Here is a 13,703-nt window from a genome sequence, read left to right as displayed (position 1 = left end):
GACAATATAGCCATTATTTGGTCAAGAAATATAGCCATTGGAGGTTTTAATCTAACTATTTGAGATGCTAAGCTAGATCTGATTCTTCAACTTGTCTTGACGATCAACCACACTAGTTGGTTAGAAACGCGTCGACAAATGAAATTTCTTGTAATTTAGGCCAAAAAATCTCTCTAAACACATATTTTTAATAGTAAATTTTAAAAAAATATTAAAATTGATAATTCAATTTATACTAAAAAGAAATTTAAACGGTAAAAAAATAATATTAAAATTAAAAAATATTAGAAACTGATTCACATTGTGAAACTGTAGATGACAGTTTTATATATAACCTATTAGAAAAAAACATAAAATATTAAAAACGAATTCACATTGTACAACTCTATATATATATCCAATTTAAAAAATCTAAAAAATATAGAATTTTTAATTTAATATATATGTTTTACTTGTAACTGTGTGCGCGTGAATTGATAATAACACACGAATGAAAATAGCATAGAAATATAAATTTTAAAAATACAGATAATTTTTAAAAAAAATTATTTAATATGTTTGTTCAAAAGTTAAAATAAAATTAAAAATATATCATTTAAACTTTTAGTAAATAATAAAATTTTAATTTTTTTATTAAAATCTTTATTTAAAAATATACGACAATCCAATAACAGTTATATTAAAAAAAAATAGTTACATTTTTAATCAATAATTTTTTTTAAATACTAATTAATTAATATTCGACTCATAAAATTTTGTAAATCTGGTAAATCCTAAAAATTTTAATCTGTTAAAAATTATTTTTATATTTTTAAATATATAAATTAAATCACAGCGATAATTGAAATTATTAAATTAATCTTTATTATTAATTCCACGTGGATTCAATTTATATTTAGTTGTTACTTTAAAATTCGGAAAGGTCGGTGTAACATTTCAATTCTTGAAAACGTTATTATGAGATAATTAATTAATAATATAATTAAATACAATAATATATAATATAATAATAAAGATTTTGGAATATATATAAAGTTTGGTTAAGTTTTAAGTGAGATATGGTTTTTTTGTTTTTTTAACTTAAAAGATTTAACAGTGGTTTTGACACTTAATTATTAGTAAATTTTGGGGGCTTATAATTTGTTTAGCTTTTCTTGGCACATGGCTCTCTTCAAGGGGTTTACGATCTGTTTAGTTTCCCGTGGGCACTTGACTTTTGACTCTCTCTTGGGAAATTGTAAAAAATTTAAACCCAAAACTTCCACTTTCAGGGAAACTTCATCTTGATAGCTGTTGCTATTTACACTACCCAACAAAATTAAGTAAGTGAAATATAATTAATTAAACGTCCTTGCAAAATATATTTCATTTTCTTTTTAAAACGTATAAACACCACATACCCTTTTCAACAAGACCACTGATAAGGATAAGGCTTGAATTATTTTTCACTTCTTTCTCGCCAGGAAGACCAATGGCCACCGTGAGGTTGACGTTATACCACACACATAATTTTCAATCCACTTACTCAACAATTTATTTTCATTTCATACCACATCAATCGTTCCGCATCTTCAACGTGACTTACACCACTCTTCCTTTATGAGAATTGTCGTGTACATTAATAAATTCATAATATAATTAAATACATTAACAAATACCGCAATGTACAAATAATAAATTCATAAGATAGTTAAATACATTAATAAATATTATTAATAATAATGTATTATTAAGGCGTTTGAAATTTAGACAAACGCCTTCGACTACGTTGTTGGCACAATCTTCACCTAACAAAGGCATCTAGTGGCCATCACAGTGACACACTTTTTGATACAATTCGGAAGTATTCGAGTAGTGGGAAACCTATTGTGAGTAGAGCGACGAGAGGGAACCCTCACTGTTTTTAGCGGCACTCACTTGGAATTCTTAAATCTTCACCCAACAAAGGCATCTAATGGCCAATCACAGTGACACTTTTTGATACAATTCGGAAGTACTCGAGTAGTGGGAAACCTACTGTGAGTAGAGGGACGAGAGGGAACCCTCACTGTTTTTAGTGGCACTCACTTGGAATTCTTTCTAAGACACCATAAAGGAACAATATTACCCTATCATGGGCTATGAAAATAAGTACATAAAATGGACCACACTGCGGCAGGGAAGGGACCCAGACATGTCAGAGTTCACAAATATTTTTCATACCCTTCGTACGAAGTTGGGTATCAATGATTCTAAGCAACATATGGTACTCAAGTACCTCTGTTGTCTACAAAAATATATCCAGGATGAGATGGAGTGCTTCGACATCTCCTTGTTTAGCATCGCCTGCCGATACATTGTTAAGATCACGTAGAAATTTAAACATAAGAAATGAGAATTTGGATCTACAAATCCGAAGCATGGAAAAGGCGCCACCAAACCGCACAACAAAGGACAAAGCTAATGACGGGTAACCCAAGGCAACCCATTGAAGCCGCCAACAAATAATAGCACCACGAAAATGAAGAAGGACACAAGGAAGTGGTGTGAATTCCATAAAAGCCCCACTCACAACACAAGTGAGTGTCGCGCCAAGCAGTCACTAGTGGCTAAGCTGAAGGCTTTAAAGTCAAATGCATGTTTCACCTCTGAGTCAGACCTCGACAAAGGGATTTACAAAGGGAAGTAGACTATTGTTGCAAATCCCAGCGCCACCATCTTCACCACCAAGTTCCAGAAGATTAATCCCAAAGATCTAGAGGGAGGGGAGTAGTTTCTTCTATTCACAGATGTGGGTGAAGGGGCCTATGTTGTAGTTCATTGTTGGCAGCGAAAGCCATAGGACCTCATCTCAACAAAGGTCATTAAGTGGTTGGTCTTACTAACCACACTACACCTAGATCCATACACGATTGGGTGGCTCCACCAAGGACAGGATCTCTGCATCAGCTAGCAATTGCATCTTCCCTACAACATCAAACCCTTCACGAATGAGGTACTATGTGACGTTGCTCCTCTTAAAATTTTTGATGTATTATTAGGCCAACCATACTTATGGGAGAATCATGTTGTGTATGAGTCCAAGCTTCATACTTTTATTATTATTTTGGGAAACAAGTTATACAAGATACCAGAGGTAGCCCTGCCTACTATCATATCTTTGATCTTTGCTAAGAAACGTAGTAAGATCATCTCCTAGTTTGGGAAATTTGTTTTATTTCTAATTTTCTCTCAAAGTAAGGGGAAGATCATGGCCACATTTATGGCCCCAAGGAAGTTTTCCTCCACGCAATAGAAGCAGGTGGATAAGGTCGTGGACGAATACAGGGGCATCTTCTCCTCACCCACATGGTTACCCTTGTACTATCTGGTCAAGCATTCGATTGATATGACTCTCAGAGCACCTCTATCTAATGGGTTGATATACCATCAATCCATTCTAAAAAATGAATAAATCGAGTCAGATCTAGGAGTCACTGCAAAAATGGCACATCTGACAAAGTCCCTCACCTTGTGGGAGCCCAATTGTACTGGTACAAAAGGATGGGACCTTTAGGCTCTACATTGATTATTGGGCACTAAACAAAATCACTGTAAGGAACATGTATACAATCATATTAATTAATGACCTTGACCAGCTCAAGAGGGCCAATTATTTCAGCAAGATTGAGCTAAAGTCTGACTATCACTAGGTTCCAATAGAGCCACAAATGTATGGAATACTACCTTCAAATCCAAGGAGGGCCTTTTTGAATGGTTGGTCATGCCTTTCAGGTTGACAAATTCCCTTGCATCTTTTATGAGGTTGATGGATGACATCTTGTGGCCCTTCACCAACTCGTTCGTGGTTGTATATATGGATGATATCCTCATCTTAAACAAGTGTTGGGAAGAGCACTTGCAACACATTTGACATGTCCTTCAAAGCCCACGGCAACACAAACTATGTGCCAACTTGGAGAAATGCACCTTTGGCATGAGCCAAGTCTAATATCTAGGTTAAATCATAGATGAGAAAGGCATGAATGTGGATCCATCTAAGATCCATGTCATTTGAGATTGTTCATCCTTGACCACTTTAACATAGCTTCGCATATTTTTGGGTCTTGCCAATTTTTATCAGAGGTTCATGTTGGGATTCTCTCATACCACTTGGCCTTTGATTTAGTTTCCCAAGGGTGGTGCAAAAGAAAAGTTCTCCTAGTCTGAGTCCCAACAAAAGGTGTTTATTGAGATGAAGGAACGCATCTGCTCTACACCTGTACTCACATTGCCAAACTTGCAACAACCATTTCAAATTGAGACAAATGCCTCTGATTATGCTATTTGCGTAGTCATCAGCCAACAAGTGCATCCGATGACCTATCATAGTGAGACACTTTCTGATACAATTTGGAAGTACCCCACCTATGATAAAGAGATGTATTATATCATGTAGGCTTGCCGACAATGAAAACATTGCATTATGGGGAAGGAGACGTTCATCCACACAAATCATCGACCTCTTCAAATTATGTAGACACAAGGGAAGTTAAAGAAAAATCTCCATTAGAAGTGGTCAACCTATATGCAACAATTCCACTTGAACATTAAATACAAGAAGGGTAGCACCAATCATGTTTCATATTGCGTCATTCAGCCCCAATTGCAAGACTAACTATTGTTCTCAACTCTTGTGGCCATGATATCGTTAGATGGACGTAACTATACAATAATGATCTTAAAATTTTCTAGAACGTACAAGATGCTAGTGGATGCCAAACAAGTTCCAATTTCCACCCCCGAGACGCAATATTATGCTACCTGGGCCACCTTCATGCTCCTTCAAGCAAGTGTGGCACACTGATTTGGGAGCCACACTACAATTGGGTCACATGATACTTTGATGTGGGGAAAATTGTGGTCATATTACAAAAGTATTTGATTGTCCAAGACTCTGACAGGATGTTGGAAAATATATCAGATCATGCATTGTTTGTTCCATCGTCAAGCCAACCATCAAGAAGCAACCCTACTTGCAGTCAACCGTGGGAATCCATCTCCATGGATTATTTTCCTTACCTCCCTTCTACTAAGCATGCGAATGACTATGTATTTGTGGTCACGGACAATTTTTCTAAGATGGCTATATTAGTAGCTTGGAAGAAGAGTATCACAACATAGGACACTTCCAAACTCTTATTTTAATGAGTTTCGATACATTTTTGGATCCTGCATACAATTATATCAAATCGGGATAGCAGGTTCCTGAGCACATTTTGGTCGAGCCTCTCGACATTATTGGACACCAAGCTCACCAAGTCAAATGCATTCCACTGCTAGACTGATGACAAAACAAAGGTCGTGAACGGGATGATAGTGTACATACTACACATGTACAATTACAAGCCTCCACGAATCTAGAATAATAGCCTTCCTTATATGCAACACAATTATAATAGAGCTCTACATAGCTCAATTGATTGCATTCCATTTCAAGTGGTTATGACATTTCAACCATTGTGTATGATTGATGTTGCAATGCCTCATATGACTACATAAACACAATCCACACATGTAGAGTCCATGGATGATAAAGAAACCAGGTTTATTGGACACATCAAACACATCCACTAGTAGGTGCACAACATCTTGCATAATTCCAATGTAAAGTACAAGGAGTGTCATGATCAGCATCAGGTGCCACATGAGTTTTAGGTGGGCGACAAAGTTTGGTTGCATTTACAAAAAGAATGCCTTGTTGGAGCCCATCGAAAACTCCGGCCATTTCACTATGGGCCTTACACCATCATCAAGACTAAGTGAGACAATTATTTAGAGCTTAATATTCCCCCATTCTTCGGCCTACACCCAATATTCAATGTGGACCACCTTCGGCCATACATTCCACCATTGATGGACATATCAAACATTATAGAACAACTAACACCAAAAGAGCTCAACCTATACTACATGGAACATGACACAACTGATTGGGTCTTGGACACACAAATCATGAACACTTCCCAATAGAAGATCCAACTATATCAAGTTATCAAAGCTAGCCAACTCCTGCACCAGGGAAAGTGGCTCACTAGGGACCAAGTTCAACAAAAGTTTCTCCACCTCATGGAGGGACTCAACACGATGGGGTCCATTGCTTCTTAAGGGGGGAGGACTGATCTAGGTGGATATTGATGGCCACTCGCCTACTCCACTTAGACCCCCAACATTTTTTCTTTCAGTTTCCTTAATTGTAGCACAATTTACTATTTTTGGTAGTTTTTCGGGTCTTGAACATTTGGACCCATTTTGAGGACCTAAATGATCATTTTCTGGAAAAAAAGGAAAACTTTCATCTCTTGATAGGGATTGCGGTTGAAAGTTGTAGTACTAAAACAAATATTTCTAATGACACCAAACGAAGATCATATGCCAAAGTTACAACCCGAGAAAGTTGATGTACCAATTTACACAATCGGACCCACAGACTTTTGGCGCTTCATCTCCTAGGGTTAAGTTTTTGGATGTTTAGGATTTTCCATTGTTTCTCAATAATAAATATGTTTTTAAGCCTCATTGTAACACACTTCAGAAGACATGTATATGCCACCTCTCTTCTCAGAAATAAACTACCATTGCCCAAGCTACTTGAACAATTTTCAGTACTTTATTATTAATGAATTGAAGTTATCTTTTCGTTGTAGGTTTGTGTTTCTATTTATATCTATATTTCGTTTCTATTTATATGTGTATTTACTTTAACAAGTAAGTGTAGTGTGTATATATATGTACATATATTTTGTTTGTATTGATTTATTTGAAGAGATAATTAATTTAAATTTTGTTTTTCAACTAAAAAAATATTAATGTTTCTTAAGAGAGATTAAGTAAAATGAAAGTTGGTAAATGAAATTGTAAAACAATCACACAAAAATAGATATATTAATTTTAATAAGAATGGCATATAGGGTTAAGAAGAAATTGGGGAATTTTTTTTACTTAATAAATTAAGGAAAAAAGGGACTATTTTTCATGTGAGTTGTTTTTATTAACTTGACTTTATGGGATGATAAAATGGAGAGTTTCTTTAGATCATGAAAATAACAATGTCTTTTCAAAGATTATGTGAATTGATGTGAGAAAGTAGGTAAAATAAAAAAAAATTTGGATGAAATTGTAATGCAGTCCATAGAAATGGGTGTATTGATTTGAAATGAATGGGCATAAAGCCTAGAAAATCCAAAAAGTTTTTTTTTTTTTTTCTAAAAGAAAAATAAATTATTGTTTCAATAATTTCCCAAACATGATAATTTGTTTTTATCTGCTTGAATTTATGACAGCAATTAATCTAGAAGTTTTTATTTTTTCAAGAAAATGTGAATAGTTTTTCAATGTCCATCTAAATGGGTATTAGGTAAAATTAAAATTTAATGAAGATATTGTATTGGAATTCCATAGAAATGTGTGTAAAGAAGAGGTGAATGCAAGCTTCTATATATATTTATAAATTAAGAAAAAAAAAATAGGCTATTCGAGGTGAATGCAAGCTTCTTTATCTATTTATAAATTAAGAAAAAATAGGCTATTCTATTTTCTAAGTGTTTTCTAACCATTTTAGTTGGTTGCCTTCTTTACTTTTAAAGATGATAAAATTAAGTGGTTTTTTTTATAATGAACTATCAATGATTTTTCAAAATTCCATGTGACTTGGAATAAGAGAGTAGGTCAAATGAAAAAAATGGCGGAGCAAGGAAATTGGTATATTGACTTGGATAAATGGGGCAAAGTACCAAGTAGGTACTGAGAAAACGAAGGCATTTTTCTTCTAGCAATTGACTTTATGATAAAAATAAAATATCAGTGATTTTTCAAAAATTCTATGTGAATTGGCATGAGAGAATTAGTAGAAAGAAGGATGATGAGAGTTATAAAGTTGTGAAAAAATTGACATAAGTAAATAAAAAGGAAAATGGTAAAAGTTAAAAAGTTGAGTTAATTTTAGAAAAAGGTAAAGGATATTATTCAATGTATTTATTTATTTACATCAAATTGGTGTACAAGACTCCAAAGAATTAACTTCTAAAATTTATAAAAGTGTAAGTATTCTAATCCTTTTAAATTTGAAATTCTTATTTCTTCTAAAAAAAGATATATTTTTAATAATAAATCTTACTTGAATATTATTTTTTTAATGTAAACAAAATATTAAAATTACTTTAAAATCTGATAATTCAATTTATACCAAAAAAACATTTAAACAAATTGTTTAAAAAAACTATAAAATATTATATGCTTATCTCAAATATTTAAGCATACATATTTAAACTTGAACTAATTCATATTGTGAAATTACAAGTAAAATGTATAATTAAAACTATCGAATTTAAAAAATACATAATTTTTTTTAAAATATAAAATTTTCATGAACTAATGCACATTGTGAAATTGCTGAAAGATCTTATATATATAAATAATGTAAAATGTACAATTAAAACAATCCAATTTAGAAAATATAATATTCTTAAAATATAGAATTTCTAATTTTTAAGTTAATACATGTGTTAAGTTGCATTGTAATGGTGAATTAACCTTGTGATTTTAAAGTTTTAATAAATAATATATTATTACTTCAATTTTTTATGATAACTATTATAGTTTAAAAGATCCGATAATATTTACAGTTTTAATTATTAATTTATTTTTATTTTTATTAAAAAAAATACTAATTACTTAATATTCAACTTATTAAATTTTGTAAGTCTGATAAATCGAAAAATTTTAGTCACTTAAATAGTTATCTTTAATTTTTCTTTTAAATATATAATTTAAATGATAATGATAAATTAAAATTATTAAATGATAAATTAATTTCTATTATTTATTCCATGTAGATTTAATTTTTATTTAATTTAACTTTAAAATTTTAAAACACATGTATAACATTTTATTCTTTGATTTAATTTATATATTTATAAATTAAATCAGAATGATAAATATAAATATTAAATGATAAATTAATTTTTATTATTTATTTAATATAGATTAAATAAATTTTCATTTAGTTGTTATTTTAAAATTGGGAAATATCTATATAACATTTTAGCCAAAGTTATTATGAGATAATTAATTAATAATATAATTAAATACATTAATATATAATATAATAATAAATAAATATTTTTGAATATAGATAATTTTCGCTTAAATTTTAAGTGAGATGTGATTAAAACCTATGAACTCCACATAAATACTTTTCTGGAAGATCACTGATAAGCATAAGGCTTCATTTTTTTTCAGTTCTCTTTGCGAGGAAGAACAATGGCCACCGTCACACATAATATATCCGTGACTTAACACGGATTCTCCGCATCTTCACCGTGACTTAACAAGGATCCTCCATTATGAGCATTATTATACTCAACCTCACTTTAAGTCCTTTTAAACTACTTTCTAATCATCAATTAAATATAAATACAATTATTTAATTTTTATCTTGGTAAAAAGAAAAAGACCAATGGTCACCGTGAGGCTAACGCTCCACGACTGAATTGATACCACATAAAATAATTTTCATGCACGCACTCAGCAATTTCTTTTCATTTCTGGCCCCACCAATCGTTCCGCATCTTCACCGTGACTTACACGGATCCTCCATTATATAGAACCGCCGTGTGTATATATAGAGATGCATGTACAACATACAACTCACAACCCGTGAGAGAGATTTTGCTGTAGAGAGAGAAATGGATCTTCTGTTTGTGATATCGTTATTAGTGCTGCTTTACATCATGGCTGCCCCTCTGCCTGCAGCAACGCATCGGGAAGATGCTGCTTCTTATAAGCACATGACCGCTGGATTCCCGTGGCTTCCGGTGGGTCATTCTGATTCTGAACGCATGGTGGAGGAACGTGAATTCAATTTATCTTCAACGGACGCCCACGATAAAAGCGACCTCCATGCCCTCTTGTCGTTCAGAAATGCCGTGACAGAGGATCCATATGGCCTTCTGTCCAACTGGACGGCGGAAAACTCCGGCAAGATGTGCTGCTGGTTCGGTATTCGCTGCAAACCAAGAACCAAAAGGGTGGCTGCCATTGACCTCTTTAATGGATCATTGCAAGGTACAGTTTCATCGTTTGTTGGCAACCTCTCGTCATTGCGCACATTTCATATTTCTTATAATGCTTTCACTGGTGGAATTCCGGCTGAGTTTGGCCACCTTAAAGCGTTGAGAGTTCTTGACCTTAGCGTCAATTCGCTGAACGGTTCTATTCCTGTCGAATTGGGCCTGCTGCATAATCTGCGCACCTTGGATCTTTCTGGTAATTATTTCACTGGAGGAATTCCGGCCGAGTTTGGCAACCTCCATAATTTGCGCACCGTGGTTCTTTCTGTTAATCATTTCACTGGAAGAATTCCGGCCGAGTTTGGCCACCTTAAAGCACTACAAACACTGGACCTCAGCAACAATGAGCTCCGTGGTCCTATTCCAATCGATTTGGGCTTGTTACAGCAACTAAAGTACCTGTACCTCTATTACAATAAGCTCAGCGGTCCTATTCCAATAGAGTTGCACAAGCTGCAGAAACTGAAGTTCCTGGTCCTCGGTGGCAATATGTTCAGTGGTCCTATTCCAGTTGAGTTGGGCATGCTACAGAAGCTACAGTTCCTGGATCTAGAAAGCAACTACTTCTCAGGCGGAATTCCATGTGAATTGGGTAATTTGACACAACTTTCATATCTATCCATTTCTGGTCGTAGTATTTCCGGTTCTATTCCCTCTGAAATATTTAGACTTCCCCTCTCCACTCTGTCTCTTAGTTTTAACCTCACAGGGAGGATACCTAATTCCATTGCCAATTTGACCAAATTAACCGACTTAGAGCTTTCTGAATGTGGACTGACTCACATATGTGAGGGCATTACCAATTTGACCCAGTTGACGTACTTGGATCTCTCTGGTAACCAACTCGCTACCATACCGGAAGGTATTGCCAATCTGGTTAACTTATCCGGCTTGGAGCTCTTTGGTAACCAACTCGTTACCATACCGGAAGGTATTGCCAATTTGGTTAACATGACGTACTTGGATCTCTCTCGTAACCAACTCGCTACCATACCGGAAGGAATTTTCACTTTGAATAATTTGACCTTACTATTCCTATCTCAAAATAAACTCACAGGTCCCATTCCTAAAACCATTGCCCGTTTAAAGAAGCTTGAACATTTACATTTTCCAAACAACCTCCTCAAAGGTACAATTCCAAGAGCTATAGGAGAACTCCATTCCTTGAGAGTCTTAGATTTAAGTTTAAACAATTTTATTGGAAAGATTCCTAATAATATTAACAACTTAGTTTCACTTATGATTTTAGATTTATCAGAAAACGATTTGGAGGGACCTATTCCTACTATGTGCTCTTATAATTCAACTTCTTTAGTTACTTTCTCGGCTCATTCTAACAATTTCTCTGGGACAACCTCATCCTTTGCTAATTGCACCCAGCTTGCAATATTGAATTTGAGGAAGTGTGGATTTACAGGTGAACTTCCTTCCACCATTGCAAATCTCGGTAACTTGGGAGTTTTAAGCATTAATTATAATAATCTTTATGGTAGTATTCCTCAATGGATCTCAAACCTTACCCGCTTGTTTTTGCTAGATTTATCCAACAATAATTTTAATGGAACAATACCATATGATCTTGAAAAGCTCCAAGGATTCAGTGTAAATATTGTAAATAAATCTAATTGGATAGAGTATGCATTTAATATGGAGGAATACATAAAAGGGATTGAGTATAATGTCTCAGGTGTCTTGAGTACAAACATTATACTTGATTTGTCTAAGAATAATCTTACTGGAGAAATCCCTGTAAGCATAGGCAACATGAGAAGCTTGAGGTTACTAAATTTCTCTGGGAACCAATTGGAAGGAAACATACCTGCATCTTTTAGTGAGATAGCTACTTTGGAGCAGTTGGACTTGTCCAAAAATCATTTGGGTGGAGCAATTCCTCAAGAACTCTCTAAGTTATCAATGCTAGCTTTTCTAGATGTTTCATCTAATAACCTTTGTGGGCCAATTCCAACAGGGACACAATTTTACACCTTTAATGAGTTTTCATTTCGAAAGAATAAGTGCTTATGTGGATATCCTCTACCAAGATGCAATCAAAACTATACAAAAACCTTTGGTGGAGACATTGGCAATCAAAGTAACATGAAAAGAGAATGGCTCAGCTATGTAAATGAAAAAATGTCTTTGATAGCATTAGCTATCGGAATGGGGATAGGATTTGCAGGAGTTATTGCTATGTTTATTGTTTGGGATAAAGCAAGGTATTGGGTTGTGGGTTTGCCTTCCACAAGCACAAGAAGACCCTCTTATGGCTTGTATCGATTCCCTACATAGCTCAATCAAACTTGTCCCTATACATCACTATCTTAATATATGTAATGCCACTTAATGATATGGTTTGAATTTTCTTTATCAATATACCTTGTTGTTTTAGTAAGTGTCCATGCATTATTACTTGACATAAAGTTGTTTGAATATGGATAAAATTTATTACTTGACATAAAGTTGTTTGAATATGGGTAAAATTACCTACTTTTGTATAAGAATGTAAGATAGAGTTCACATAATTTCTTTCCTTGGTTGTTAATTATTAATATATATAAACAAAGTGAGATTGAAATAGACAATAATTTTAAGCTTACGATATATATTGTTTTAAAGTTTTTTTAGAAAGAAAGAGCTAAATTATATTATATTTAGTCGATATAATAGATACAAAATGTTACATATCATGCTGATGAGACGCATCGTGCAAGAACAGAGGGGAAGAGTCGGCAGAAAACATATATATGCAATACAAAAAGCTTGGAAAACAAAAAAGGATGAGAAAACCAGATCAGATAATCAAAAGCTTGGGAGAGAGAAGTCCTGTATGGAAAATGCTTCCCCTCCAGACTTTACCTCCAAGTACGAGGAGCCATGATCAAGATAAAGTTATTGTTCATTATTGAAAAACTAAAGTAGATGGATCTACATTAATTTTTTATTAATAAATTACTATTTTTTTAAATGTCAAAGCTTTTTAATATAATCATTTTATAATAAAATAACAAAATTGATAATGAAAACTATGGATGATTAGTATATATAATAATTAATAAATTTCTAAATTTTAATAAATTCTCCATATTTATTAAGTGTGCTAAGAGATAAGATATGCTATATTTAATTGTTTGATATTGTAAATTTCTAAATTTTAATAAATTCTCCATGTTTATTAAGTGTGCTAAGAGATAAGATATGCTATATTTAATTGTTTGATATTGTTGAAAAATGTTGATTAAATTGCATTTAAATGATAAGAAAGAAAATTTCAGAACATACTAGTTTTATATGATTAAATTCAAGTTATATGCTTAAATTTAGATTAATATTGATGATGTTATAAGATATGAATATTTTAATATTCAGTTAGTTTTATATGATTAAATTCAAGTTATATGCTTAAATTTAGATTAATATTGATGATGTTATAAGATATGAATATTTTAATATTCAGTTAAATATTTAAAATAATTTTATTAATAAGATTTTATATATGACTTGAAAAAATTTCAATTTATTATCATTAATTATAATTAAATATAAATGTAAAAGGAAAATCAATATAAATTATTAAAATTAATATTAATTTTGATTTCTTATATTTGTTAATATACA

At 32.8% G+C, this 13,703-nt stretch overlaps 1 protein-coding gene across 1 annotated transcript; it reads left to right on the top strand.

Annotated features, from left to right (window-relative positions):
* Positions 1 to 9,749: 9,749 nt before the first annotated feature.
* LOC149196347 (uncharacterized) lies at positions 9,750 to 12,377 on the top strand. Its single transcript, XM_089408261.1, has 2 exons — positions 9,750 to 10,950; positions 11,020 to 12,377. Exons 1-2 carry the CDS (start codon positions 9,750 to 9,752, stop codon positions 12,375 to 12,377), a joined length of 2,559 nt encoding a protein of 852 aa, XP_089264387.1.
* Positions 12,378 to 13,703: the final 1,326 nt, after the last annotated feature.

Source organism: Pinus tabuliformis, chromosome 2_2 (assembly GCF_031772625.1).
Source record: "Pinus tabuliformis cultivar Carrire ecotype Pingquan chromosome 2_2, CPIR1, whole genome shotgun sequence".
Lineage (NCBI taxonomy): Eukaryota > Viridiplantae > Streptophyta > Pinopsida > Pinales > Pinaceae > Pinus > Pinus tabuliformis.
The sequence above is the reverse complement of the archived record's forward strand: the minus strand, read 5'-3'. Positions and strand labels throughout refer to the sequence as shown.

Excerpts from the sequence above, each read along its gene's own strand:
- LOC149196347 (XM_089408261.1), top strand. The coding sequence starts at position 9,750 with ATGGCTGCCCCTCTGCCTGCAGCAACGCATCGGGAAGATGCTGCTTCT. Across the intron at positions 10,951-11,019 it reads ACTCGCTACCATACCGGAAG|GTATTGCCAATTTGGTTAAC; the intron begins GTATTGCCAATC and ends CCATACCGGAAG.